Source organism: Pelobates fuscus, chromosome 1, assembly GCF_036172605.1.
Source record: "Pelobates fuscus isolate aPelFus1 chromosome 1, aPelFus1.pri, whole genome shotgun sequence".
In the NCBI taxonomy this organism is placed as follows: Eukaryota; Metazoa; Chordata; class Amphibia; order Anura; family Pelobatidae; genus Pelobates; species Pelobates fuscus.
Genome location: NC_086317.1, coordinates 101,549,730 through 101,574,546, shown reverse-complemented (window position 1 = coordinate 101,574,546; position 24,817 = coordinate 101,549,730). Strand labels below are relative to the sequence as shown.

General features: G+C 40.8%; 1 protein-coding gene across 8 annotated transcripts in view; it reads right to left on the bottom strand.

The window, feature by feature from the left end:
- Positions 1-24,817, bottom strand: part of USP9X (ubiquitin specific peptidase 9 X-linked) — a 119,719-nt gene that overhangs the window by 55,969 nt on the left and 38,933 nt on the right. For all 8 annotated transcript variants that reach the window (XM_063450119.1, XM_063450118.1, XM_063450122.1 and 5 more), the window contains exon 3: positions 31-176. In XM_063450119.1, the coding sequence (XP_063306189.1) occupies positions 31-176 (146 nt within the window). The remainder of the gene's footprint in view (positions 1-30; positions 177-24,817) is intronic.

Sequence of the window (24,817 nt, the reverse complement as noted above, 5' to 3'; positions counted from 1 at the left end):
ACATAATGTTTATAAATGCATATTTTTTACCTGTTGATCATATCATCCAACTTGGCCAAGTCAGTGTGAGGGAAAGCAGGCTCCTCATCTTCAAGTTGAGGTGCCGTATCCCCTTGACCCTGCTCATCTGGAGGGCTGACGGGGGAATTTTCATTTGAAGAATCAGGTGAGGAGGTCTAAAAAGTAATAAAATAATTATGTATATATCAAATCAGTACTCAAAATTTCCACTCACCACCAGTTGAGTGATTATTTAGCCCTGGCAAGTATGCAATTTCTTGCAGTGGTAAGTAACATTTAAAGCCTGGCTAGTAGCATAAGACTCAAGCATATGTGTTTGTACAATACAAAGCCACCCTAGAGAGAGTCACCACACATATGCATAAAAGTACACTTTCATTTATTGGTGTTAGCCAGGAGAATGGAGGCGGCCGGCCAGCTGAGAGAGTATGGAGACTAACACCCAGACGCCAGTACAAAATTTCTGGCCGCCATTGTCACCTGGGATTTGTTGAGCCCTGGACTACATTAATTAGGGAGATGGGTATATAGCTTGTTACTTCAGTAGAACATTTGCCCTGCTTTAAAGGGACACTATGGTCACCAGAACAACTACAGCTTAATGTAGTTGTTCTGGTGAGTATAATAGCTCCCTTTAAGCCTTTTCATGTAAACATAGCCTTTTTAGAGAAAAGCCAGTGTTTACATTGCCAATATAAAAAGGAGGATAAATGTCTATGTTGCACTGGTGTTCTCTCTTCTTATGATGCTTTGGATCCTCCCGTGATATGTAAAATATAAAAGGGAAAAGGACCAATGGTGCAGATTGTGGGGTACGTGGAAAATGAAGAATAAAGATGTAATAAACTCACATTTGTATGAGCTATAACCAGCTCAGGTGGAATGGGCGTTCTGCAGTATAATCCCTGCTAGTAGGATATCAGGAAATTCTGATCCACTGGTGCTGTCCAATTCTCAGGAGAAGGGAGAAAAATATATAACAGATAGTGCTCTCTGAAGATAAGATGTGGTATATACAAAACAAAATAAATATACTCACAGTATACAGTGCAGATGACACTGCACTTGAGATATGGCGTGGGTGGTATAATCCCCACCTTAGGATATATAAAATGCCAGGAAAGGATAATATAAAATTGGAGTGATAAAAATATATATAATAAAAATATGAATGGCACAGAGATAAAGCCAAACGTAATTTATTATTAAAAGTATACAATAAAATCCATTAACGCGTTTCACCTCAAGGGTTTTATCAAAATGGAATAACATGTTATTCCATTTTGATAAAACCCTTGAGGTGAAACGCGTTAATGGATTTTATTGTATACTTTTAATAATAAATTACGTTTGGCTTTATCTCTGTGCCATTCATATTTTTATTATATATATTTTTATCACTCCAATTTTATATTATCCTTTCCTGGCATTTTATATATCCTAAGGTGGGGATTATACCACCCACGCCATCTCAAGTGCAGTGTCATCTGCACTGTATACTGTGAGTATATTTATTTTGTTTTGTATATACCACATCTTATCTTCAGAGAGCACTATCTGTTATATATTTTTCTCCCTTCTCCTGAGAATTGGACAGCACCAGTGGATCAGAATTTCCTGATATCCTACTAGCAGGGATTATACTGCAGAACGCCCATTCCACCTGAGCTGGTTATAGCTCATACAAATGTGAGTTTATTACATCTTTATTCTTCATTTTCCACGTACCCCACAATCTGCACCATTGGTCCTTTTCCCTTTTATATTTTACATATCACGGGAGGATCCAAAGCATCATAAGAAGAGAGAACACCAGCGCAACATAGACATTTATCCTCCTTTTTATATTGACTTTTATATATATTTATATATATCATTTTTATATTTTTATTGGGACTTATTTTATTGTATCTCTTGGCGCAGCCTTTTCTCCCCTTTTTTCCTGTACATCCTTATCCCAGAGGGTTAGAGGGTGACCCTCTGTAAGGTTGCTGCCTCCTTTGTATATTATTAGCGCTAACCTACTCTACACTTTTTCTAGTGTTTACATTGCCCCTAAGGACACCTCCAAGTGGCCACTCCTCAGATGTAAGCAGCCCTGCCGTTCAGCGTCCCCACGTTCTGTATGGGGACGCTGAATTTTCCTCATAGAGATGCATTGATTCAAAGCATCTCTATGAGAAGATGCTTATTGGCCAAAATGGCATTTTGCCCTGCCCCTTGCCAATTTTAGCCAATCCAATGTTTTCTCCATGGGAAAGCATTGCATTGGCTAAAAATAGGCAATTTTGATGATGTCACCAAAGGGGCAGGGCCAGCACTGGCAGACCTGTGGCGAGATGAAAATATGGTGAGTTTTAGCCATTCTGAGGGGGGTGGGAGCAAGCCACCTAAATGGTGGGTTTTCACTATAGGGTCAGGAATACAGGTTGGTGTTCATGACCCTATAGTGATACTTTAAATTTGGCAGGACATTTGCTCTAATCATCTCCTCAGAACTGAACTATGCTACTAAATGTCAACATCAATTGAGCAGCAATTTGATTTGTAAAGGTCTTATAGAAAATATTGTTGAAACCATCCGGACAGGGGGTCTGTTTAACCAATTTCAAGATTGCATGAATTTTCTGATTATAGGGATATTTTGTTTATATCTTTGCAATAGGGAAACCTTAGGAATGTCCCATTTATAAAAAATATTGCTCTAATTTGATAACAGGTATCAGCATCTCCTCATATAGATGCACTGAATAAATGCATCTCTATTTGGAACATTCAGCACATTGTGCAGCACTGACCCAGGAAGTACCTCTAGTGGCCTTCTGAGTGACTGCCACTAGAGGTGTTTCTAGGCAGTAATGTAATCTCCATAAAAGCAGTGTTTTCATTAAAATGCCTGCAGGGACAGATTGTACACGCCAGAACAACTACATTAAGGTTTAGTTTTGGTGACTATGGTGTCCCTTTAACATCTTAAAGCCTGTTTAACAATTCTTTTATCAATAATTCCATCTGATAATTTTTTGCCCAAATTAATGTCTAAAATTCCTGCAACAATGCAACACCAAGACTAAATTTGGTTCACTATTTCTAGTGTATCACATGTGCAATGTTGGTGGGATCAGAATTAACAGTGTAAATCTATCCAAAATTAATTGTGCATATCAAAATCATAAATCTGCTCACTGGATCGAAGACCTGGTGAACTAAATCAAACGGGCTTTAGTGGCTATCATTTGCCAATACAGCCCAGACTTCTTAGTATTGTTTGAAGCATGTATACTCGCAGGAAACATCTTGCCCCACCATCCCAACCTATCTTTCTGTCGCCAGTACGTTTCTTGTAATAAACAAAAAATATCCATAAGCTCTTTAAGTGGTTGAAAATCAGTGACCATTTTTGGGGAGGATTTAAAACATGTACATTTACAGAGGGCAATGTAATATTTAATCAAAATTCTCTCATTTTCTGCTCGGCATCAGCCAATACATAAAACAAAAACCAAAAGGAAATGCATATCCAGTCATAAGACCGGGAACTGCCCCTTCCCCCCCAAAATTTAGATATACTCCGAGACCGATTCGCAGCTCCATACGGTCATGCTGTACCCCGCTTAGCACAATTTCTGTGTCATCACTAGGGCACAAAGTTGGATATGGCAGTTTTCCGTACTAAAAGAAGGAAAAAATAAATCACAAAACAAAAAAGTCCCATTCAGAATAATGTCCAATATGGGCATACCAAAGTGCTATTTCCCCATTGTACTAATGCTGCCACATCTTTATTTCGGGATCAATCAATATCACTTTTTAAGGACCTATATCTATTATCGGTGGACTTTCGGGATAAAGCAGGTACAGAGAATCGGTCAATTCCTAATCTATATAACCAACTTACATTTAAAGTGCCGATCAAGGTCCAATTATTTGCCATGGTAAAATGTTCTTCCCTACAAATGTGACACCATACCAAATCTATTCTAGTATGAGCACAATAAAATGGTACTTCCCCTACCAAATTTATATATAAAAAATAAAAGAATATTTCTTATAGTAATTAAGATACGTCAAGGCCTCCAGTGAATTACAACATTACTTCCTTCGGCTCAAAAAATGCCATTACCTAAATAGCTTAAAACCTTCAAAAATATATATGTTTCATTTGCTGCGGCCTGCCATAGCTTCAGCCACAAGCTCAAGCAATGGGATTGACCTTTTCTCCGTATCATCAATAAAAGTTGCACTAGTGGTGGCACTTAGAGGGAAAACACCACACAATAACAATATCTGCAGATTGTTGGGATGCCACTCGTTGCACTGTTTTGGTGTTAACTGAAAGGGAACATCTCTCAGACCCACTGCTGTTGGCTACTCTAAGACGGACACAGGCCTCATTGGATAGTTTACCTCTGCAGGACACGTGGGACCCAAGATTCTTGCTTGCTAACACCAATATGACATGAGCTGTTGCAAATCGGTGCCGACTGTTGCCCCAATAACTTACTCTTACTACTTACAACTCCACTAGTAGTCCGACTTAGCTATTTGGATACTCCTATCTTAGAGGCTCACAGTGACTAAAACGTCTAGTCGGGCATTTATGATGACCTATTTTGCTTGTTGCTTGTTCTACACAAATTTACAACGACCATCGTATCTTTGTACCACTCAGTTACAATGCATATTTCGATTTTAGCCTATATTTTTTGCAAAATGACAATTGGCGTTTGTTTTATTTTTCTCATATCACAAAACATGCAAACAAAAAACTAATTTAAAAGATGAAACCCGAGATTTAACATTCAATCAGATCTATCCTTATATAGTAAATTGATCAATTTTTGTAGATGAATATCTTACTACATTGGATTACAAGATTGTAGGGCTAATTTGGGTATCACGCTTACAGTACAAAAACACATAAGATACTTTGATATCCAAAATAACCTTAGCCTAATGGAACAGTTTTATAGTATCGATTATGCCCCTGAAATCTCACTGCTTAATCTACAGACACACACAGTCTGTCCGGAAAAAGTCCAGCCATTTTTACGATAGGGAGAACGGTTTGCGCAAAATCTATGTAACCTGGCAGCAAAGGAGAGTGGACTGGAAAGTGCGTGTGTGAACAATGATGACCTCACTCTACTAGTCAGTGGGGAAGTTAAACACTGTTGAGTGAGCATGTGTACTGTGTTGTCTGTCAAATTCAAAATTACTGAGTAGAGCAACAAATCTGCATAAACATTTTTGCATGAACATTCCTCCGCCAAAACTATTTGGATGATTCATAAGGCTTTTGGGGGCAATGCAATGAATGCAGTGCAAATAAAAGTGTCACAAACGCTTCAAAGATGGTTGAGAATCTGGGGCATTATGACTTTTGGTTTTTCCCAAAACTAAAATCACATTTGAAGGGGAACAGATTTCAGTCAGTCCATGAGCTAGATAGAGCTGATTGAATGATAATGTGCTTACTAGGGGACTGCGTTGTCATTGTCCTATGTTTCTTTTTATCTTGTTCAATAAATGTCTATATTGCATATTACATGGCTGGATACATTACGGACAGACCTTGTATCTGTATTTCTCTGACAAATTACATACACACATTGTCTCTGTGTAATATATATAAAAAAAGGTATTACAAGATATGAATTTTATCTATTTTTTACATAGATATATATATATCTATATATATATCTATATATATCTATATATATATCTATATATATATATATATATATAGATATAGATATATCTATCTATCTATCTATCTATCTATCTCTACTGGACTAGGACAGACACACAAACACTTTTTTTTTTTTATCTTATTCCAAGTTTATTTTGATATAAAATTTATATTAAAACACACCAAAAATGAAGTAAAAATAAATAATTTTATACACACACACACACACTTTTTTTCTGTTCATCCTTGTTCTTATGTATAAATATATTAGTAAGTGTAACTGAACTCCCCGTACTCCAAACGAGTACCTTCCGTTGATGGACGCTTCCTAGCCTGCGCCGAGGACCACAAGCACCGCACCAGACACCACAACCACCGCAGACTCCACAACCGCCATAGCTTAACGGAGTCATGACGTCTTCTGTCCACCCTGAATCAGCTTCTGTCCTCCATGACCGTGTGGGGAAGACCTCTCCTCCAGGAAAGCATATCGGGAACAAGCTCTTAAAAGAGCTAAGTGATTAATGCTCAGGGAAGTATGCAGAGCATAGCAATCCCCAGTGTGAGTATAGCTGTCCCCTCCAATCACGAGGCAAGACTACGTGTTGAGGGTCAAGAAGAACTGTGTTTAATTAGCACCAAAGGGCCTTCTTTTATGGAGGTCTTGCACGTACAGGACCGCCTACAGGGTTTTCAGAACAACCAATAAAAACATTACAACACATACAATAAAGTAAACCACACCCAGCAGAAATCCTCCCCTCTGCCTGTGATACAATTATCTCAACACAATAGACTAACTTAATTATCACAGGCAGAAAATATTTTTTTTTTGTTTTGTTTTTTAGTATAAATTCTTTTATTTAATTTCTTACACACATACATTTAACACTAGGAATACGTAAGTCCAATACTGTTTTAACATATTTAACACATTTACATAATACAAAATACAGAATACAAACACAATACAATGTTATCTGCCGGGTCAGGCATTGAGAGAGGATATGTCTTTAACTCATGGCTCTAATTATTTCTGAGCTCAGGTAAGTGTCCCAATAGGATTTATAGCCAATTTTCAATTTTGTTAAACCACCTATGCCATAGATCTCTTCTTTTGGGGGCATTCAAATATGGGATGCTCAGATCTCTCTCCATCATTGTCTGAAGACGGATTTGGTCCTTAATCATATCCCAATTGACCGTTAGGTTTGATTTCCAATTCCGTGCCAAGACAATTTTGAATGCAATAAAACAGTGAATAATAAAACATCTGATACTATAGACCATCTTTGGCCAGTGCATATGTAGCAAGACTCTCTCGGGTTTCATTTCTAACTCTATTCCGGTTATATCTTTTATGAATCTTAGCATTCTCTTTATAGAGCTCTGAATTTTTGAACAACTCCACCAGATATGGATAAATGAGCCTACTTCTTTTATCACATCTCCAGCATTTAGAAGATACCCCAGGGTACATCTGGGACAGCTTACTAGGGACTAGATACCATCTATAGATGACCTTATAGTAAGATTCTAATAGATTTAAACATTGGACCTGTCGACGGGTAATATTTATAGCTTTACACCACTCATCCTGATCTAAAGGGCATTTCAGATCATTTTCCCATTTAGTTTTCTGAGGGAAGCTAACCACTTTATTAATGTTTCTTATAGCTTCTATTGCTTTAGCTAGGACTTTTGGTACAGTCTGATTTGAAAAAATATTTTTTATCATCGTAGACGCTTTTCCAAGTTCTTTGCCAAGGTGTTTCTGCAGGAAATATTTAAGTCTCAGGTACGTAAATACTTCTCGCTGGGACAGATGAAATTTCTGTAAAATAATATCAAAAGGCAATATATTAACTGCACCTAATATCTGCGAGACTTTATATATTCCCTGGGTTCGCCAGCTATCTAGAGAGATGTCCCTCATATTAACTTCTATTGTCCTCAGGTTTGCTGTATCCAAAATTGCATATTTTAGACCCATTTTCATTTTGATTTCCTCCCAGACTGGCACCATTTGAGCCCATATAATATTATTTTTAATATCTATCTCAATTTTCCCTAAAGGTTTTGTATTCCATAATATGCCCTCGGAACTTTTTAGACCCAAATCTTCCATTTCCATACAAAACCAACTTTCTTCCCTAGCCGTCACCATCTGGGACCTATACATATGTGTAATCACGTTTTGCCACCGTCCTTGGTTTTTAATGATAAGATTTTCCTATTTATTCTATTTTTCTTACCCTTATTAATAAAGTTCTCTAGATTATTCTGTAATATTGTCAACCAACTATCTGGAACCCTGAGTGGAATCATTTGAAATAAATAGTTCCACTTAGGGATGATATAGGAGTTGATGACATTAATACGGCCCCACCAGGTAATCTGCGCATTTCTCCAATCTTTGAGTAGTAAGTTTGTACTTTTTAACAAACTTAAAAAATTTTCTTCCATCATTCTCTCTATATTTTTCGTAATGGTTATTCCTAAGCAGTCAAACTTCTGAGGTGCCCATGTAAATGCATAGAGATTACTAATTTCCTCTCTTGACTTTTTGTCTAATTCAATACTCATCACAACTGTTTTTTCATTGTTAAGTTTATAATTTGCTAGTTGGCTATACCGTCTAACTTCCTCCATCAAATGCTTTAGGGATCTAATTGGCTCAGTGATTGTCAGAAGGATGTCGTCCGCATAAAGACTAATTTTTAATTCTTTTTCGCCTATTTTATATCCCTTTATATCTGCGTTGTTTCTAATATTTTCCGCTAAGGGTTCTATTGAGAGGATATATAATAGAGGTGAGAGCGGACACCCTTGTCTCACTCCATTATTTACTGATACCCAATCTGAACATACATTTGGGCCTACTATTCTAGTAGAAGGATTTTTATATAGGGCCATAATTCCTCTCATCATCCAGCCGTCTATTCCATAGGCTTCTAGGGTTAGTTCTAAAAACTTCCAGTTTAGCCTATCGAAGGCTTTTTCTGCGTCGACTGCTTGGGTCATAAGAGGAATATGTTTCTTGTTAGCGTTGTCTATAATGCTTATAATTCTTCTTGAATTGGAGCCCACCCATCTATCTGGTATAAAGCCTATTTGGTATAAATAAGCGTTTTAATAATACTTTTAAGGCGGTCTGCCAAGATGGATGAGAATATTTTTACATCTGAGTTGATTAGAGAGATGGGACGGTAGCTGGACACTGCAGCTGGATCTTTTCCTTGTTTCAAGATGGGAAGCATGTTTGCTCTTGTCATCTCTTCCGGGAAGCTTCCTATTTTCACCGCATTATTAAACGCTAGTGCTAGATGTGAGCTCAAAATAGATTTATAAGTATGGAAAAACAAATTAGAGAAACCATCTGGACCTGGTGTTTTTAACTTCTGGGTTTTAGATATAGCCCTAATCACTTCATCCTCTGTGATCACTTTGTTTTCCACAATATCTTAGTCAAGTTATCCACTAGATTCATATTGCCCCAAATCATATCAATTCTTGAGTATGTGTAATAACCTCTCGATAGGTGAGTATAATCTCTTAAATCCGGATTTTGGAGGCGCCAAACGTCAAATAAATCATAATTATTTTTAATGTTGGTCAAAGAGCTAGCGTTTTTAACTAATGATTTATTCAATGAGCTCCCTTTCAACAATTTTTTATCTTTTTGTGGATCTAGTATGCAATTGAAGTCGCCCACCACTATATATATCCCTGTTTTAACCAAGTCCGCTTTGTTTAATATTTTCTTTAATTGGGAAACTGGAGCTACATTCGGAAGGTATAGATTAATTATGGTAAATTTTTGGTTAAGTTTTTGTCTATAAATGCTCAGGGCCTAAATACTATGCATAAAAGATCTATGATACGCAACCAAATGATAAAATAAAAGATTGATATCTGCTTAGTCCAGGAGACACACTGGAGACAAAATGAGAAACCCACATGGGGAGGTAATAAGTTTCCAATTATCCTACATGCATCCATGAAGGATAAAAAGAAAAGAGGTGTAGCAATGATAATTTCGGACAGGGTTAAGTGGGAAAAACTCTATCAGGATTTAGACACGGAAGGCAGATTTATGATTTTAGTAGCGAAGATAAATGACGAGAAAATACAGTTTTTACACAATTCTTATAACTTTAAATGCAATATTAATAAAAAAAAAAAGTTACATATTTGAAATCAGCGTCCTTTAAATATAAATATACTCCAAAATCATAAAAATCAGTCCAGTAGATCAAAAGTTAGCTGGAAGTCCTTTATGACCGACCGCATACAAATTTTCATGCCCAAAACCGTTCCATGGATTTGGGCTGTGCAGTTGATCTATTTTACACTGAAAAAATGACTGAGTCCCATTCGAACGAGCGTTCGAATCTTCGAACGGGACTTAGTCTCCAGCCGCAGTGTCGAAGTGGAGAAGAAGGTACGGGTCAGCGGTGTTCGTGAAATTGGGTAGCGGAAAACTGTTCCATAGATTTAGCTGCACACACCGCTGACTGCGTTCGAATTAGTTAAAATGGCCGCCACCACATGTTCGTTTGTCGAATGGCGGCCACTTCGGCAGTATCTAAAGTGCCAATTTAAAGTTGCAACACTGCTCCAAAGTAATTAAAGGGCCAGAAACAGCATTATAAAAATCCATTATGCCTGAATCAGTTCCTTAACCCCTTAAGGACCAAACTTCTGGAATAAAAGGGAATCATGACATGTCACACATGTCATGTGTCCTTAAGGGGTTAAAGGGCAATACATCCCAGGAGCCATAGTCACATGGCAGGAGGCTTGCAATCAGTCCTCTCCAATGCCCAGTGGCAAATGGCAGTTTGTCACAGTAAGGTTTGTAAAACTGAAATAATGACTTATTATTAGAAAAATGTTTAAACTCACAAATGGTGAAAAACACAACACTGGCCTCTCACAGCTAAGCACAATCTGTAATTTATATTGTCAATTATAGGTAGAAATGGCAAAACTTTAGTCAGTAAGCAAGACTTCTGAACCAAATATAGGAAGTTATACTGTCAAGACAATGTAGTGATCAGAAGACACGGGTAACTAGCACTTTCTGAAATAACACTATGAACACATAGCAAGATCCTGGTAGGCAAAGCCCTGAAGTAAAGTGCATAGGTATTTCTCACAGGTTCCTAAGAATAGTCAAAAGAGCAGCACAACTCCCATTAGTCAAAGGCTTATTTTCCCCATGACTATAAGCCAGGGACAAAACATGACAATGCCGAGGTCTTTTAGTGGATCAAATGACAGCATCATAAAGTATTTCAAAATCACAAATTTGTCTAGCAGACGACAGCTGATAATGGTCATCTGATTTTGTAATGTATATATGTGGTACACAATCAGGCATGGCCCAAGACATTGTGCTGCCTGGGCCGAAGGATGAAATACTGTGCTCCCACCTTCACCCATCTCATGCACATCAATTATGTTATGCAGTGTCTGCAGAGTCTGTAGGAGATGAGATGCAGTGTGTGCATTTATATAGTGGATAGAGTGTGTGAGTGTAGGATGCAGTGTCTATTTGTGTAGGGGATGTGTAATGGGTGCAGTGTCTGTGTAGTGGATGTAGGTTTAAGGTCTTGCATCCAGTCAGGCCTCCACAAAGCAGTGTAGTGCTTGACAGAAAATACAGCAGCCATAACAATGTCCCTTTTACGCTTTCTGTTGGGGTCACTTCATTAGCATAGCATTAATGACTACAAATATGGAGTTCAGGGGTAGCTGGCACATAGCATCCTGAAGCTTCTAAGCATGTACTCACAAATGACCAGAGAAAAAAAAATAAACAAACCTCCTTGAAATACATCACCATGGGGTCAGGTAGAGGTTGCTATTCCCAACAAATTCTGCTCTTCTACATTATGAGTCAAATGGACCTCCGCTATTATCAGAGATCTCATTGCTGCAGTGAGATTCATTTGAAAATAGGTCAACCAAACTGCAGTTGAAATGTAGCAAGAATAAATAAAATAAAAAATAAATCTCTATTGTGAAAGTATGGTATTGAGCAGGTTTAGTGTTTATAGTATCATAGGTTTAAGGTGGGGTTGGAGTTAGAATTAGTGTTACTATGGGTTTAAAGTTTAAAAAAAAAAACACGGTATAGTGTCAGGAATAGAAACTTTTATTCCTTACACTATACCTATAAAAACAGTTTAGGCACCCACCTGCCCTCCCCTTACAGGATTAAACAGTGATTTTACTCACCTTTATTAAAGCACCAAGTGGAAGCATTGAGAGGCTATTGCAAACTCAGCACTGCCCCAATCAGCATCTCCTCATAGATTTGCACTGAATCAATACAGCACTATGGGGAGATGTCTGTGCTGTATACTGTCCAGCACTGATCCAGGAAGTACCACTAGTGGCTGGCTGACAGAGACTAGAGGTGATACTAGGCAGTAAAAAGCCTATGGGGACATGCTGTACACACCATGACTACATTAAAGGGATCCTATAGTGCCAGGAAAACAAACCAGTTTTCCTGGCACTATAGGCTCCTGGAGAGCTCCCCTTCGTTGGTGTCCCCCTACTGCAGGGGCTGAAGGGGTTAAAAACCCCTTACCTAAATCCAGCACCGATGTCCCTTGGCTCTGGGTCAGTCTCTGCCCATGCTTCTCCCATGCCTACGGGGGAGACCTATTGCGCATGTGCAGCAATGGCCGCACGCATTAGACCTCTCCATATGAAAGCATTATTCAATGCTTTCCTATGGGGAAAATCTGACGCTGGAGATCCGTGAGGACGTCCAGCGTCAGATAACGGACCAAATGTCTGTTTGGATTCCGGAAGCCCTCTAGTGTGTCTGTTAGACAGCCACAGAGGGCAGACTTGGAACTGCAATGTTTTACATTGTAGCACTCCATGCAAAAGCGTCACAGCAAACAGACTACTTCAATTAACTGAAGTGGCCTGGGTGCCTACAGTGTCCCTTTAAGCTGCACTAGTTCTGCTGCCTATAGTGTCCCTTTAAAGGTTATGAGTGCAATTAACCTGGTGCAAAACATGAGAACTGAATCAACCAATTGCAAGGTTGAAATACAGGTGTAGTTGAATTGCTGAATCAGTCACATTATACAGAAAAATTTATGATCTCACTGGCAACCAAGCTGAAGTGCAAACTTATTTAACCCCATAGTGATCAGACCGCTTTTCAATTTTCTTAACGTTTGGGACCAGGGCTGTTTTTACATTTCTGTGGTGTTTGTGTTTAGCTGTAATTTTCCCACTTACTCATTTACTGTACCCACACATATTATATACCGTTTTTCTCGCCATTAAACGGTCTTTCTAAAGATATTTTAATCATATCATAATTTACTATAAAAAAAAAAAAAAAAAACACTTTCGAACTTTGACCCCCAAAATCTGCCTACAACCACCCAAAAACACCTGTGCTAAATAGTTTCTACATTTTGTCATGAGTTTAGAAGTACCCAATGTTAACGTGTTCTTAATTTTTTTTGGGAAAGTGTCCCAATTAGACACTTTATTGCTACCATATATTTTTCAACAGTGTAGCAACAACGGTCTGTCAGTTTGTTCTCTAACCACGCTCAGCTTTTTACACTCCCATCAATATTTACTGTCTCAGTGTTATATTGTTCTAACCACCAGGAGATTCAAAAGCTTATATCTAGGCTACTCAGCATAGAAATCCTTTCCTGCCTTTAAGAGTCTAGCTAATGGTACATCGAGTTGGTCACAACAGTAACCATAACTATCAGCCAAAGTAATCTTAGGGTGTGAATATAACACTTATTACACAGCTGTACAGCATAGAGTTCTCCAACAAACTTCAGCAAGTATTGTTTAGCTGATTTAAAGGACCACTATAGTGCCAGGAATCAATGAAGCAAATCAAGGAGATCTGTAATGACACCTGCGCTATGCAGACCTCCATACTGCAACTACAAACAGTCCAACAGGCCCTCAATGCAGTTATCAGCACAATAAACTCTGTACGTTCGTATGTTTCCTTAAGTCATCCATACGAATTCGTTTCAAGTTTGCAAAACATACGAACGATTAGGTTTAAACTGTTATTCTATACAGATGGATTCCTCCCCGTTCGCCAGTATTTAATAGCAATGAGACTTCACAAATTCAACTGCTTGGCCTGGTTGTTAAGTCAGATGCCCCCTATTGGTAATAAAGTTAAATTACAGTTACATTTAGGTGCTTATGAGTTGTGGCTTTTAGTATATAATTTAGACTGGTTTAATATATCTATATATAGCTGACTTTTGTCATAATGTTTTTACAGGTTTCATTACGGGAATTAAGCTTATGATTTTCAAACACTTTGAGGTGTTGGGTTTTACTACTCTAACTTAGCATTTAGTGAGCATTTAGTGAGCATTGACATTTTTGCTTTCCTTAGGTGCCCTGGTCATACAGACAGTTGCTTTACTTCCACAAAAAAACTACCTCTGTCATAGTCTCACTGCTCACCAATAGTATCTGGTAGGTTCCTTTATTTTAATTCGGGGCCACGATCTGACCCACTAACATATCTATCTATAGGTCACAGCAAGTCATCTACTGCCACCCTCTCGTTCATATTTTCCTGCTTAACATCAGCCTGACTCAAACTTTATCAGGTACGATGTCATAACCCTGTACCTTTTCCATTTTAGAGTAGTACTGGCTCTGAGATTTAGGCTGTCCAACTAGGTTTCTGTTTCTTGTCTTAATCCATAAGCTAGTGGTCCTGCGAGGCCAACACCCATCCTCATACTCTGAGGTATACGTCCCTCGGGCCAAATCATAGTTAGTAATGTATGGTCGCATGGAGAGGGCCTCCCATGCCACTCCCATTCTATCTTATGCTTTAGTTTTCACCGAGAGGCCGACCACCGCCACAACGTTTCGGTGGCCTCAATCTCCCCTCGGGCCAACGCATAGGTAGCGCCGCTCACACCGCTTGGCAATTAGTAGGGACTCATCATAGCATAATTCTTCGCTTGGTATCTAGCTAGCCTGCCAGTACCTGGCCACTTTATCTCAGAATAGTAATCAAGTTGCATCTATATTTTCAGTTATGTCTTAAGTTCCTTATATTCCTGAGGAGCAGTCACTTCCCGTGTTACTTCTAATAATGCAGGAATGGCTGTCATGCCCAGTAATACTCTTACATGAATTAAAGTCCCTGAGAGTAGCAACCTCTCGCACATGGTCCCAGCTCATCTTAAAAAGGACATTCTGGAAGGCAAGGACTTTAATCTGGTCTCACTTCTCATTGCCTCCCAGGATGTTCTTGAGAACAGGACATTTGCGTAGTTCTATGGGCAAGAGATCCCAGGTTGAATTAAAGCTATCTATTCCTGAATTTGTATTGGGTTTCTAGATTTATAGGAATGTATATTGCTCGGTGTATCCTGAAAAGAGAGAGGAATTTGACATGTATATGCACAAGCTGATGGATCTGGGGCACAAATACGGTGGTACTGCCTTTTATGATTACCACCGTTCTTTTTCTGCAAAAGTGGCTGCAGCTCTGACTCAGTTCAATTACAGCATAAATTGGAGTAAGCTGGACACCAAGTTATTCTGCAGACAATCTGCAGGCCTCAGACCCCCGGCTTGGGCAGTATGTGCATCTATCGCGCAAAGTACTAACTTCTGCACTAATACGGCGGAAATTGATCAGGGTCACTCTATCCCAAACTCGGCTAGGCCTACCAGAATCCCGAAGGATAAGCTGGGTAGGGACATCTTTTTCGGCAAATCACAAACTTGCAATAATTTTAATGCGGGCACTTGTGGTTTTAGTTCTTGTGGATTATTACACGTGTTCCCATTGTTTCCGAGCTCATGCAAAATCCATGTGCTCATATAAAGTTTTCCCTAAACCTTACCACACCGGCATCAACGTCACGTTATTGGCAGCACTGTTGCAATACCATCCCTCACAGCATTTGGTTGAATTTATCGAAACCCGTTCCACACGGGTTTAGTACACTTGCCAACCGGGACACCAGAATCAAACAATTTGCAAACCACTTTAAATGACCCAGAGTTAGTGTGTACACTGATTAGATCTGAAGTAGAGCAAGGGTTTTGTTGGGGCCTTTTGTCTCCCCACCTTTCATATCTTGGAGAACCAACCCCATAGGGGTGGTCACGGGGGAAAACTTCACTTAAACCCAGACTCATCACTGACTTATCGGCACCACATTCCTCCACTATTCGCAGCCTTAATTCCCTCATTCCCTCCGAAGAATTTTTCTTACAATATTCCACTATAGACAATGCCATTTGGGTTATTTTGGTGGCTGGTACAGGTGCATGGCTCAGTTAAACGGACACTGTAAATGCTTTTAAATTACTTCCCATTCACCCTTCACTATGGCATCTGCACGGCATTAAGTGGCGAGGGCTTTATTAATTTTTCTCACGACTCACTTTTTGGCTCCAAGAGCAGCCCTAAATTTTTTTGACATGTTTGCTGAAACTTTGTGTTGGTTATTGCGTAATGTGTGCAGATGTCCATCCATTATTAACTATCTGGACGATTTCCTCACGATTGAAACAATGCACTCCCCCCTAGCAGCCTTACACACATTGGCTCTTTTGAGTCCCCGACTATCCTAGTCTCCCCTCACAAGACCTTGGGTCCTGATACCATCATGCAAATTTCTGGGGATCCCTTTGGACAGACGCTGCGGCAAACTCTGTTTTTTCAGCCATCTGGGGTGATCAATGGCTTTGGGGGTCATGGCCTACAGACGTTAAGTCCCTGCCCAGCTTCTCAGCTACTTCAGCTTAATTTTGAATTGTATCCGATCGCGGCAGCAGCCATTGCCTGGGGACCAAAATGGTCCGATCACTCGGTCAGATGTTATTCAGATAACTTAGCCACTTGTCACATTGTGAATAAAGGACGATCTTCATCTTTGGTCATCATAAGACTTTTGAGGAAACTCACATGGGTAGCGGCCATTTGCCAATTTTTATCACATGTATTCACGTTCCAGGTTTCACAAACATCTCTCAGCTGACCATTTTTCTCGGTTTTATTTTTCAGGCTTTCTTCCAGACACTGCCCACCGCTTCCAGACTGGCCACCCCGCCATTCCAAGACATGCTCATGCATTAAATGTCTTGTTAAACCATGCATGTCACGTTTCTCACTTTCAGTAAAAACTAGGAAATCATACGATAGAGCTCTTCACATTTTCACTAAGTTTATTGCCGAGTTTCGAGTTCCTGACATGTTTGATGTGGAATCTATTTGGGGTTAACTTCTTTTTGCCACCTTAGCATGAAATTATCTTTTATCACAATTAAACTGTACCTTACGGGCATCCAACACCACATGCTTATAAGACACCCCAACAATACAGGATTACTTTCATCATATCAGATCAAGACCTTACTGAAATACACACGTACCATCTCAAAGGCTACCCATAGGCAATTACATATTTCATTCAATATCTGACTTATTAGATTCAGCTTCTTTTGAACACATGACCAATATGGTAATCAAAACTGCCATATACCTAATATTCTATGGGTTCTTACGTCCCAATGAATTTACCGCTAGAAATATAACTGCCACTGATTACCTGGAAACTACGGATATCCAGGAAACCTTAGATCATTATGTTCTATTCTTGCATCAGTCTAAAACAAGTCCTATACGACATACTGTCAAAATTACTCTGTTCCCTACTCAAAACAAATGGTGTCCTGTAAAAGTCACAGATAAATATTTCATCACTTCCCCAAAACAACCACACCAACAATTATTAGAACTTCATGGCTCCATCCGTACAACATCTAAATTCATGCTTTAAGTTTGCTTACTGTTGACTAGGCGCGGCCTAAATGCAAACCTTTTCTCAGGACACTCCTTCCATGTAGGTGCAGCATCTGCAGCTTCTTCCAACCACATTCCAGCTCATATCATCAAGGCTATGGGACGCTGGAAATCCTCCACTTATACTCTTTACATTCCAAACCAGTTAAAGAGTTAAGACAAGCTTTTCGTGACTTGTCCAAATAAACAAGGTTTTGTTATACGAATAAATTTGTATGGTACTTTTCTTTTTGCCTACTTTTATTACAGGCCTACTGCTTTGTTGGTTCTGGCAGACCACAACCGACTGGTGTCAATTTGAATGTGTTTATTGGTTATATGTTATGTTACCTTTTTCATCACGGCTATATTGCCCCGACTACAAATGTTAAGGCCTTGGCCTGTAGTTGTGGGAGGGGCTTGAATTCCCTTAAAAGGGCTGCCAATCCTCTCCCACCTTACCGATGGTCTGGCGAGTCACCCCTCCCTCTATTCATATCACCCTCTAAGGTGGGCCCACTTTTATTACAGGCCTACTGCTTTGTCGGTTCCGGCACACCACAACCGACTGGTGTCAATTTGAAGAGGTTTATTGGTTAGAATAGGTTATGTTACCTTTTTAATCACGGCTATATTGCCACAAATTAATTATATATATATATACATACATACACACACACATACACATATATATATACACACACACACACACACACACACACACACACTAAAGGAACAATGTAAGCAGCAAAACCACTTTAAGTGGTTTCGGAACACAGAACTCTGGCAAATTAAAATCATGTTTAAAATCTGCCAGTGGCAAACTTCAATGTTTCTCCGTAATAAATAAACAACTGACTGTGGAGAACAGCGATTGCTGCACATGAGCTGCAGAAACACCAAGGTTAAAAATATATATTTATTTTAACCTTTCAATGTTCTTTAAGCCTTTCATATATGAAAATGTTGGATGCATAAATATGCTTAGAAATGAATTAAAGGGATATGATTTAAAAGAGTCAGACTTGGCAGAAGATTTCACCTACTTCTTGGAGTGAGATCACCGCAAAGACAAGTGTATTTCCAGCAAACAAAAAATATTTTTAGTCTTTTTTTTAAAAAAGGTTTAATTATGGATTAAAAATGAAGGTTACTCATAGAGAATCACATTTAAGGGGATATATAAGGTTTCTTGTTTTAATCATATAGGTTTAACAAATCTAGGTTTGCGTGGTCTAAAAAACAAACAAAATCAAATGTATTGTATTTATTCACACTGCTAGGTTTAGGTTCACTAAGGAAATTAAGGTCTCCATTTGTACGTCCCGTCAGTCATCATAAGTATGGCCCCAATGATGTAACTGAACATAGTACAGGACAAAACAGAAGCAATGTCCCTATTTCTCTTCCATTCCAATAGTGTTCCCTGGTGGAGCTAGGACTCAACTAGATTGTGAAGCTAATTAATCATCTTCAATATATTTTAAAAGAAACTGGAGCATAACATGAGAATAATTAATTTCCTGAAAAGTAGCCGTTCCTCTTCAATGGAACGTTAAGCTTCTTTAAATGGAACCAAAACTATAGATTTCAGAGGCATACTGTATCAAAAATATACCTGGGCTATTTCTACTGTGATGTAGTGGTTGACTTAACACAACATGGCCGCATGGTGTGACTGAATACCAATTTGCCACGAAAGGCGATTTTAAGTAGCTTTTCAGTTCTGTGTTCTAAGTTCTGTTCTTTTGCATTTCCTACATTGTTCCTGCCCATGGTACTGCAAGCTTTCGAAGTGGCAGTGGATATAGCTAAGTAACCCCTAAGTAACCCCTACCTGGGCCAGTTGAATTTTCATAAAAATATATTTTAGATGCGCTGAAACAATCACATGTAGATCTTTACTGTGCATTCTTCACCAGCTAGTTTCTGGCATTATCTGACATTCTGTTACAAAAGTCATGTGAGAATAAAAATTGCATTGAGAATGCAAACAAAAAAGTTGTCCTGTTCAAAAACTATTCAGAGATCTTTACAAATGCCACAAAGGGGCACACGTAAAAAGTGAACCTTGGATACTGCTAGAAATAGTGCAATTGTTAATACGTAACCCCCACAAAAATTTTTATAAAGAAAACTTCTTTGGCAAAGATGTAACAGCGCAGCAAAAGATGGAAACCAAAGGAATGTTCCGGTTTATTACTTTACTTTTACAAAAAAAAAAAAGTCTATTCATAAAGCATTATTACATGCTCATCATACTTTATACTATGCATGCAAGAAAGTAAACAATTTTATTCAAATTACGTCCATAAAATACATAAAAAAAACTAAAACAGAAAAAGTATATATCTTTAGAAAGTAGGGCTTACCTTGTATTTTAGAAAACTGTATTGTAACAAGGTAGCTACTTTTACTGGCTTGTTAGAACAAAATTAACCCCTTAAGGACCAAACATCTTGAATAAAAGGGAATCATGACATGTCACACATGTCATGTGTCCTTAAGGGGTTAAAGGGACACTATAGGCACCAAAACAACTTTAGTTTAATTATTCAGTTTTGGTTACAGAGCATGCCCCTGCAGTTTAACTGCTCAATTCTCTGCCATTTTTGCTTAGGAGATTTACTACAATAAAAATAAACTTACGGTCACATTTGTTTTATCTATTCCAAACGCTCCCTTCCCTATTAGAACTTTTAGAATTTAAAAGACTACAAACCAGTACAGCTCCACCCATGCCATTTGAGAAACACAGCCATACTTTCTACACCCATTGTTTTACTTGACAAACCAATAATGAAGAGAGAATAATTTTAAAAAATTTTTTTAAAAAATCACCACTTCTGTTTAGGCAGCCCTTGCCACAGCTCCCCTGGCTGTGAAGGACAGTCATTCGATGCCTCTTTTCAGGAAGTGTTTAGGAAGGCTGTGCAAGCCACATGCATGGAGATAGGACTAGGGCTGTATAAACAGTGATTAGGGAGACTGCAGGGTCATGATCTATACACCAAAACTGCCTCATTAAAGGAACACTATAGGGTCAGGAACACAACATGTATTCATGACCCGATAGTGTTAAACACACCATCTAACCCCACATTTCCCCTAAATATAGTAAAATCTTACCTTTATTCCAGACTGCTGCTGGCTCTGCCCCCGATATGCCTCCTTAGCTGACTTCATCATAAATGGTGATCTCCGCCAATCACAATGCTTTCCCATAGGAAAACATTGGATTGGCTGTGATAGTCAAGGAGGCAGATCAGGGACAAAGCCAGCACATGCCAAATACAGCCCTGGCCAATCAGCATTTACAGTTTCTCTATAAAGAGGGTGGAGACACGGAATGGCACTGTGCATCACTGCCCCAGGAAGCACCTCTACTAGCCACTAGGAATGGCCAGTGGAGGTATCCGAGGTATGCCTAGGCTGTAATGTAAACACTGACTTTCTCTGGAATGTTTGTTTCCTGCAAAAAGCCTAAAGGAACTGATGATAATCACTAGAACAAATGCAATAAGCTGTAGTTATTCTGGTGACTATAATGTCCCTTCAAGCTCAAGCTGTTTTGGTGACTATAGTGTCCTGTTAATCCTCCATTCACAAGAGGTACTTACGAGAATGCAAACTGATAAAAAAATCTATTTTAAAGAGGAAAAAAAAAAAACAAAAAAAAAAACAGGAAAAATTTAAATTTAAACCACACACATTCCTTCCATTCCTCATGTGTTATTAACATATAAACACACATATATATATATATATATATATATATATACACACACACACACACACATATATATACACACACACACACACACACATAAACACAATGCTTCAGGGTGGTGATCATATAATTAAAGTAATTAAGATACGCCACTGGCCATTGGAGGAGCCTGGTTGCCCACCTCTTGCTGCTGGACTATGGCCCTGCATTAAAAACCTTTTATTTTCCCTATGTGAGCAGTGTTACCCCAGATAGCTAAGCCATGGGAGCCCATTCGTATACCGAAAGACTATGGGAAAGACTTTGGCTCCATGGCGATTGAACTGTATGAATGTGATCTGAGCGCCATTTGGTAATAATGTGCGCTCAGATCCAAGCTATCTGGGGATAAGGTTGAATGTATATGTTCATGGGCGTAGGAACCCAAAAAAATCTGGGGGGGGATAGCATTTTTACTCGCCGGGTATATTCTTATTCCGTAAACTAGGAGTTGTTTATCCCATTGTACAGCGCTACGGAATTTGCAGTCGCTATATAAATGATTAAATAATAACATTAAAGGGTCACTACAAGGAAGGGGTTTTACTTACCCGTATACAGCGCCGGGATCCTCCTGATTAGAACCACCCTACCCTTCCCATGAATATTAGAACCACCCATACCCCTTCCATGCACAAAAGAACCCCAACCTACCCCTTCCACGCATTTTAACCCCCTACCCCTTCCATGCATATTAGTACCCCCCTAACCACTTCCATGCATATTAGTACCCCCCTAACCACTTCCATGCATATTATAACCCACCCTACCTCTTCCATTCATATTAGTACTCCCCTAACCCCTTCCAATAATTTTTCTACCTCCCCCCTCCTCCCATCCATATTAGTAGCCCCCCTAAACCCTTCCAATTATTTTTCTACCTACCCCTCTCCCCCTATTCTTATTAGTAGCCCCCCTAACCCTTTCCAATTATTTTTATGCCATGTTAACCAACGCCAGTGCTGGAGTGCCGCCGTATTTACATTAAAAGGTCTGCAGGGACAGGCTATAGAAACCAGAACCACTACATTAAGCTGCAGTGCTTCTGGGGACTATAGTGTTTCTTTAATGTGAGGTAAATTAGAGATTAGTGCCACGAATAATATGCTAGATTTCCTACTTACAACCAGATGAGGATGATGATGGGCTCTAGCTGCAGTCTGGCTCCACTGGTCTGGTGTAGAACAGGCTCTCTGGAGGCTGTTTGTAACTGTGGCCCCAAAAATCAATGTTCTGTGAGAACGGGAATCAGCTCCATTTTTTGGGGGCCCTTTACACAGCTCAAGGTCTGGGTCCCAGGGTCCACCTTCACGTTCCACCAATGAGTTTGTTCACAGGGGGTGGAGTGTGTAGGGGATGTCCTGATATGTGTGTAAGGGCTGCAAGGTGTGATTCTGTGTATGTACGGGGTGCATTGAGTGTGTGTAAGGGTGGCATGATTGTGTGATTGTATGTGTGTGTGTGTGATGGATGTCACTCTCTCTTTCTTCCCTCCCCGTTTCTTTCTCCCCCCCCTCCTCCCTCCCCGTTTCTTTCTCCCCCCCCTCCTCCCTCCCCGTTTCTTTCTCCCCCCCCTCCTCCCTCCCCGTTTCTTTCTCCCCCCCCTCCTCCCTCCCCGTTTCTTTCTCCCCCCCCTCCTCCCTCCCCGTTTCTTTCTCCCCCCCCTCCTCCCTCCCCGTTTCTTTCTCCCCCCCCTCCTCCCTCCCTCTTTCTTTCTCCCCCCCTCCCTCCCTCTTTCTTTATCCCCCCCTCCCTCCCTGTTTCTTTATCCCCCCCTCCCTCCCTCCCTGTCTCTTTCTCCCCCCCTCCCTCCCTGTCTCTTTCTCCCCCCCTCCCTCCCTGTCTCTTTCTCCCCCCCTCCCTCCCTGTCTCTTTCTCCCCCCCTCCCTCCCTGTCTCTTTATCCCCCCCTCCCTCCCTGTCTCTTTATCCCCCCCTCCCTCCCTGTCTCTTTATCCCCCTCCCTCCCTGTCTCTTTATCCCCCCCTCCCTGTCTCTTTATCCCCCCCTCCCTGTCTCTTTATCCCCCCCTCCCTGTCTCTTTATCCCCCCCTCCCTGTCTCTTTATCCCCCCCTCCCTGTCTCTTTATCCCCCCCTCCCTGTCTCTTTATCCCCCCCTCCCTGTCTCTTTATCCCCCCCTCCCTGTCTCTTTATCCCCCCCTCCCTGTCTCTTTATCCCCCCCTCCCTGTCTCTTTATCCCCCCCTCCCTGTCTCTTTATCCCCCCCTCCCTGTCTCTTTATCCCCCCATCCCTGTCTCTTTATCCCCCCCCTCCCTGTCTCTTTATCCCCCCCCTCCCTGTCTCTTTATCCCCCCTCCCTGTCTCTTTATCCCCCCCTGTCTCTTTATCCCCCCCCCCTCCCTCCCTGTCTCTTTATCCCCCCTCCCTCCCTGTCTCTTTATCCCCCCTCCCTCCCTGTCTCTTTATCCCCCCCCTCCCTGTCTCTTTATCCCCCCCCTCCCTGTCTCTTTATCCCCCCCCTCCCTGTCTCTTTATCCCCCCCCCTCCCTGTCTCTTTATCCCCCCCCCTCCCTGTCTCTTTATCCCCCCCCCTCCCTGTCTCTTTATCCCCCCCCCCTCCCTGTCTCTTTATCCCCCCCCCTCCCTGTCTCTTTATCACCCCCCTCCCTGTCTCTTTATCACCCCCCTCCCTGTCTCTTTATCACCCCCCCTCCCTGTCTCTTTATCCCCCCCCTCCCTGTCTCTTTATCCCCCCCCTCCCTGTCTCTTTATCCCCCCCCTCCCTGTCTCTTTATCACCCCCCTCCCTGTCTCTTTATCACCCCCCTCCCTGTCTCTTTATCACCCCTCCCTGTTTCTTTCTTCCCCCCTCCCCTACCTGTGTTGTAGCGTGGCCGAGCTGTGTACTGTCCGCGGGTACAGGGAGCTTTTGTTTCCTGTATCCGGCGGACTAACAGGAAGTGCACACTCAGTGTTCACTTCCTGTTAGTCCGGCCGGGTACAGGAGACAGATTCTCCCTGTACCGGCGGACTATACAGGGCTCGGCCATGCTACAGTGAGGGAGTGACAGGAGGGAGCGCTGAGCGCTTACCTCCTGTCAGCCCCTCTCCTCTGGCTGCGCCCGGGCGGTACGCCCTCATGGACGCACCAGCCCGGGCAGAGCTGCAGCCACCTGAGGCTCTCTGCAGAGCGCTCGGGCGGCTGCAGCAAAAGGGGGGCCGGCGGAGCTGGGGGGGGGATTTCCCCATTACCTGTCCCCCCCGCATGATTTGCTGGGGGGGATGCGTCCCCCCCATCCCTATGCCCATGTATATGTTTTATGTAGTAATTGTAACACTGTAATTTTATGTCTTTTTACTAACATGTGGCTAATGGAGTTTTGCCTCTGTCCTTGGAGATAAATTGGATTACTTACCAATTATCTCCAGGACAGAGAGGAGGGATTGTGATGCAGAGTGGGATTGTAAGCTTGTGATTGGTCAATGTCCAATATGTTTCCCAGTCTTCCATCGGGTCCCCTACGGGAG